The sequence below is a fragment of the Egretta garzetta genome, unplaced genomic scaffold, assembly GCF_000687185.1.
Source record: "Egretta garzetta isolate BGI_Z169 unplaced genomic scaffold, ASM68718v1 scaffold744, whole genome shotgun sequence".
Classification (NCBI taxonomy): Eukaryota; Metazoa; Chordata; class Aves; order Pelecaniformes; family Ardeidae; genus Egretta; species Egretta garzetta.
The window spans coordinates 31,908-37,521 of NW_009259482.1; the positions used below are offsets into that span (position 1 = coordinate 31,908).

General features: G+C 38.9%; 1 protein-coding gene across 1 annotated transcript in view; it reads right to left on the bottom strand.

The window, feature by feature from the left end:
* LOC104124815 (WT1 associated protein) overlaps window positions 1-5,614 on the bottom strand; it is a 26,348-nt gene that overhangs the window by 10,925 nt on the left and 9,809 nt on the right. The window contains exon 4 of the mRNA XM_035892750.1: window positions 5,531-5,611. Within this exon, the coding sequence (XP_035748643.1) occupies window positions 5,531-5,611 (81 nt within the window). The remainder of the gene's footprint in view (window positions 1-5,530; window positions 5,612-5,614) is intronic.

Consider the following 5,614-nt stretch of genomic DNA (forward strand, 5'->3'; position numbering starts at 1 on the left):
GTCAAAAGCACAGTCAGTTTAATCATTTTCCTGTATATACAGTTACTCTGTTATGGGGTCTCTACACAGCAATGGTGAAGAAAAAGAATAAGTACAAACATTTAATTTACCTTAAAAATGTGCAGTAGTGACCTCAGTCAGTTCTTGCTTGAGGACAACATATGTTCTAATTTATATATTATTACATAGCAACAGTTTTTTCCATTTTATTTCAACTAAGTTATTTCAAAGTTATTGAAATAACTATTTCCATTGACTTCACACTCATTTGATACTATCAAAATAAAAATATCTAGCTACTTACAAAAATGAAATAACCATCACACTAAGTTTTAAATGGACAAACTGGTATCCAGAAAGACATATAAAGGGAATAAGTCACTGCATAAAAATATTTTCAAGAAATAAAGCACTCAAGAACTCACCTATAAACACTGCTTAGAAACAGGAAGTCCAAATTAAGATTATCCTAACATTTCCCAAATAGCATTTTTACCCCCACAGGCCCTTTGCCTCACTGAACGCATAAAAGTTGCTCACTGAATAAAGATATATTTCATTTATTGTTATTGATGTAGCTTTTCTATCCACTCAACTTTCTGACACTTGCACTACTGGAAGTATTTCAACAACCTGTCAATTCTTTGTGAGGGCTAACACTAGCAGAGGTGAAACAGCTAGTTTAAGATGTCTGTATGCATACAAACACTCCAGCTGGCAACGTATTCCAGAAATATAATTATGCTACACCAATGTGGTTCCCAACCCACTTTTAGACAGGCATCATTGAGGAAAAAAAAAAGACCATGTTCCTTGTCTTACCTAGGTTCAGCTTCCTGCCTTTTCTACTGCCAGCCTAAGAACTGTTACAGATTCCCTGTGTAAGTAGTGCAAAGAATTGCTGCCATCTGCTCCTCACTCATGCCAGAAATGCACTAGAACACTCAAGAGACCCAGTCCAGTGTCAGCTATTTAACAATCTCATTTGGGTATCTCCATCTCCTACTCCCAGGCCAAGCAGAGAGCACTTGCATAGGCTCTATGTAATGCCTCAGCTGTCATTTATAGAACAGTAGCATAGAGTTTACTTGAGCTGAACAACCCTTGCTCATTCCCTCTCCAAACTTACGAGATCATTTATTCCTCCAGTTTTTCCAACTCAGATTTTCTTCATCCCTCCACAAGCGCTTTTCTCCATGTCTAACTCCACAGTTCTCACCTGTCAAGCTTTTCATCCACCCAGACCTAGCAAACTCTCACCAGGCAAGCCCTTCTCTCAACCCTTCTGCCTACTTCCTTACTTCGTTCTTCCTGCTTAGCCAGTCCAAGCCTCCCATTTCTTGCTCCCCCTAACCACCCCTCCGGTACGTCTCTCCTCCCATTGATATTCTAGGTAGTAAGGGGTGGGGAGCAGAATAATTTGCCTGCATTCAGGACCAACTTCAGGCTAGATTTGAATATACAGGAACAGTAATGTCCAATGCCAGACCCCAGAACACACCCACTCTAACACCTGAAATGTCTGCTGGCTGTTCACATTTCCAAACATGACAGCACACACTAGCTGGTATTTTTCAAAAGCCTGTAAGATGGGCAAACAGGGATGAATTTTCACAAACAGAATAAAAACCCTGGTATGAGCTTTCTCTCTGCTCCAACCCAAGGCATGAGAATACTGAAAATAGTCTATTTAGAGGATATCAGGCTGTGTGGGGTTTTGTTTGAGTGGATTTTTTTTTTTGTTAAGACAGACAACAACATTTTCAACCCCTCTGTTTATCACATTCTTGAGAACCACTGAATCCTTCCAGCTGAAGTTGTCCAAGACATCCACAAAGAACAGATCCTCTGACATGAATTTAACAAAACAGAATACAGGTACTTAACAGAATCATAGAATCGTTTAGATTGGAAAAGACCTACAAGATCATCAAGTCCAACCATTAAAATGTAAGCAATCTAATTAAGTACAACTACATATCCTTCTTACAAGGAAGGAGTAGGAGGGAAGAAACTGCATCGTGAAGATGAACAACAGAACTGTAACCTAAACCACAAATAGGTTATTAAGAGTAATGACTGTCCAGGTTACTGTAAATCCAACTGCACCTGCAGGAAGCTTCCACTCATTGTCATCTGTTCCACAGAAAACCTACCCGAGTAGCAAATACTTCCAAATACCTGTCTGCTTATCGACCTACAGTAGCTGTGCAGTAGCTTGGGAGGGGATTAAGGCCTTTCCCTGAAGTAGCAATAACTTCATCATGACCTCTGTCAAAAATAAAGCTTTATGTAGGAACAGTAGCCAATACCTCACCTGCACTTCCCTAACTGCAGCAACCTCTTTTCAGGGGTCACTCCTGCTAGGTGGGGAGGCAGCTCAAGGCTGCTGCTGACATTAGGGCCCAAGAGGTATTAAACACCTAAACTTCAACCTAGCCCTTCAGTTAGTTAGCCACCCTAAACTATGCAGAGTAAGTTTGCAACACCAGCCAGACTCTCAGTAAGCTCCTAGCTCAAAAGAAACCCATCTATTCTGCTGCTGGACTCTGCACAGAGCATGAGAGACTGGAGCTACGCACTCAGCTACCATCTTGTTTCTTCAAAGAGTACTGAAACAGAATCAGGACAATGATTCTGCTACTGCTACTCTGATATGCACACCAATACTTTCAAGATGATGACTGGTGACTTTTATAAGCTGAAGTAGGTTTTGATGTGTTTCATCTTTTTAGCAACTAAACCAAAGTCTATCAGACCTTATTTTAAAACAGAGCTAGTATGTTTTAACCAGCAAAGTGTTTTACACAACAGTAATCAGAAGATTCATGTTTTTGTCAATTAGTACCATTTGAATATGGCATTTAAGTTTTTATCCATTTAAATTTGCAAGACCTGAATGTGAGAAGTTTGCAAGTATAAAACATGTCCCAAAAATACACTGAGTAATATGAACAATAAGTATATGATAAATATTCATCCATGGTGTCAAGTTTCTTGAAAACTACAGATGCTCAGTCTTTCTAATAAGATGTGACAACATTAAAGGCTTTCACATAAGTAACTGTCACTGGTATATTTTACATGTAACTATGGATTATGAAACATTGTTAACTATGCTAAAGATAGCTATTTTATGGACTAAAAATTAGACATGTCAATTAACTTACATGGTGAATAGTTTTTGTTTATTAAATTATTTAGCAACCTATAGCTTAGCTTTGCATCTCAAACACAATTTATTTTGCTACTGCTACTTTATTGGAAAAATACTACCAAATTGTAATACAAAGCCAAGTAGTCCTCCAGAACTTCTTGAAACTACATGCATCTAAACTTGGAAACACTTTAAGGTGCCAATGTCTCCATTGTAGCTTTTACCCCCCTTCTTCAAGGATGCATCTTCCTACCTCCACGCATTATGGAGGAGATTACATCCTTGATGTTATTCATATGGCAATACATGGAAAAATATAAGCCACTTGGGTGGGTGGGTGTGTTTTGTTTCTTTTTGGTGGTTTGGTTGCCCCCCCCCTTTTTTTTTTTTTTTTAAGTACACTGCTATTAATAAAAGCTCTTCAGAAGTTTTTCTAAACAGACATTCTGGAAAGCCTATGCATCACAGCTTAAACATCTATAACAAAGTGTAGCCAAAAATCCTATAGTCTTCACGATCTTGTCAAAATTCATAGCCTCAAATACTTGAAATTTTTGTCTCATTCTTTTAGAAATAGGGAGAAAGGTGAGAATAGCACACACAAAATTGGTTTAGGCAAAAAAAATTATTTATTTTTTTAGTATTTAATGTTTCAGCTATATGCTCTGAAGTTCAAAAGAAAAAAGCTCTTATAACTGCAGTTCCTCACAGCAGAATTTATCAGTAAAACTAATGAGATAAGCAGGATCAATATAGTAGTCTTACTACTAGGGAAGTGTTGTGGTATAGTACCAGAACAGATCTTCATTAGCATCCTGTGCTGCATTAGGAGGAGTGTGGCCAACAGGTCGAGGGAGGTGATCCTTCCTCTCCACTTGGCACTGGTGAGACATCTGGAACAGTGGGTCCAGTTCTGGGCTCCCCAGTACAAGAGAGACATGGACATATTAGGGCGAGGCCAACACGGGGCCATAAAGATGATTAAGGGGTTGGAGCATCTCACAAACAAGCAGAGGCTGAGCGCGCTAGGGCTGTTCAGCGTGGAGCAGAGGTAGCTTGGGGGATCTTATCAGTGTGCATAAATACCTTGATGGGGGGAGTAAAGGCAGAGCCAGGCTCCCCTCAGTGGTGCCCACTGAAAGCACAGAAGGCAGTGGGCACAAATTGAAACAGAGAATTCATTTAAATGTAAGAAAATGCTTTTTGCTGCAAGGGTGGTTGAATACTGGCACAGGTCACACAGAGAGGTTTAGGAGTCTCCATTCTAGGAGATGATTAAAATCTGACTCTGCATAGTGCCTTCCAATCTCAGTCATTCTGTGATTCATTTCTTTGCTACTGCAAAGTAAGCTTTTTCCCCCTCATTTTTTTCTTTTCATACCAGTACTTAGTACAAACTACAGTAATCTTATGGTCTGAAGAGCAGTGAAAATAACGTATGCAGAGTTGAGTGTCACACTACTATACCTGACAGCTCTGGAAACCTACAGGAAAAAAGAAAGGAAGGCTAAAAGAAAGTAACAGAAGAAAGCTACAATACTAGTTATTAGTTTTGCACAGAGCTTGTATTGTTCATAAAAGGTCTCAGGAGTATGTTACACAAACTAGCAATAAGCAGCTTTTTTTACAATCTTCTCTCAAGAACTGCCAAATTAAAGAAGGTGAAAATTATGTTAAGAAGGTAATCCAAAAAAGATCTAAGTCCAGAAGTGGTAGAAGATAGTTTCAAGAAACCAAAACTAAACACGGAAGAAAACAAAGTCACAGAAAACCCACTGAAATAAAGGAGAGAGAAACAGAAACGACAAAGGTATTCAGTACAAAGAACATTAGAAACCCCAAGAAGCAGATCTGCCAAATTTTGAAAGAACTCCCTCCGAAAAAAAAGTCAGTAGCTCTTTCCCCTACCTAGCCAAATGGATGCAGAAGCTTACAAATACCGTGTTATCCAAATCAAACGTAAATATCAGCCTAAAACCTCCAAAATGAAACCCAGTAAACTCAAACTTATCCTTACGTTTCAATTTGTTCCTGCATCAAATGACAGTCAGAAGTAACATCTTTGGTAAATATGCACAGTTGATAAACGCTAGAAGAAAGTAAGCATGGCTCATGCAAGAATTAGCTTGGTTCTGAAGCAAGAGTCCTTCCAAGCACAACTGCTGCTGAAAATCAACTGAAATAACTATCAAAAAGCAAACTTTAAGAAATTATCTTTACTAATTCAGTGAAAGTTTAAGTGTCCTGCTTTTTCTTCAAGCAGAGAAATTGGGATGCTATAGATACATGAAAGACATAGCACATGGGTACTAGCTCAAAAGCTGATATTCTCCTGTAACAGTCTGAAAACGCTTATCCTCTCTAAATACTTACAGTACACTCTTGCATCTCCTGTTCCTTAGTTGCCAGCCTCATCACCAGAATATTTTCTCTTCGGGCAGACTCTTGCTGTTGCTG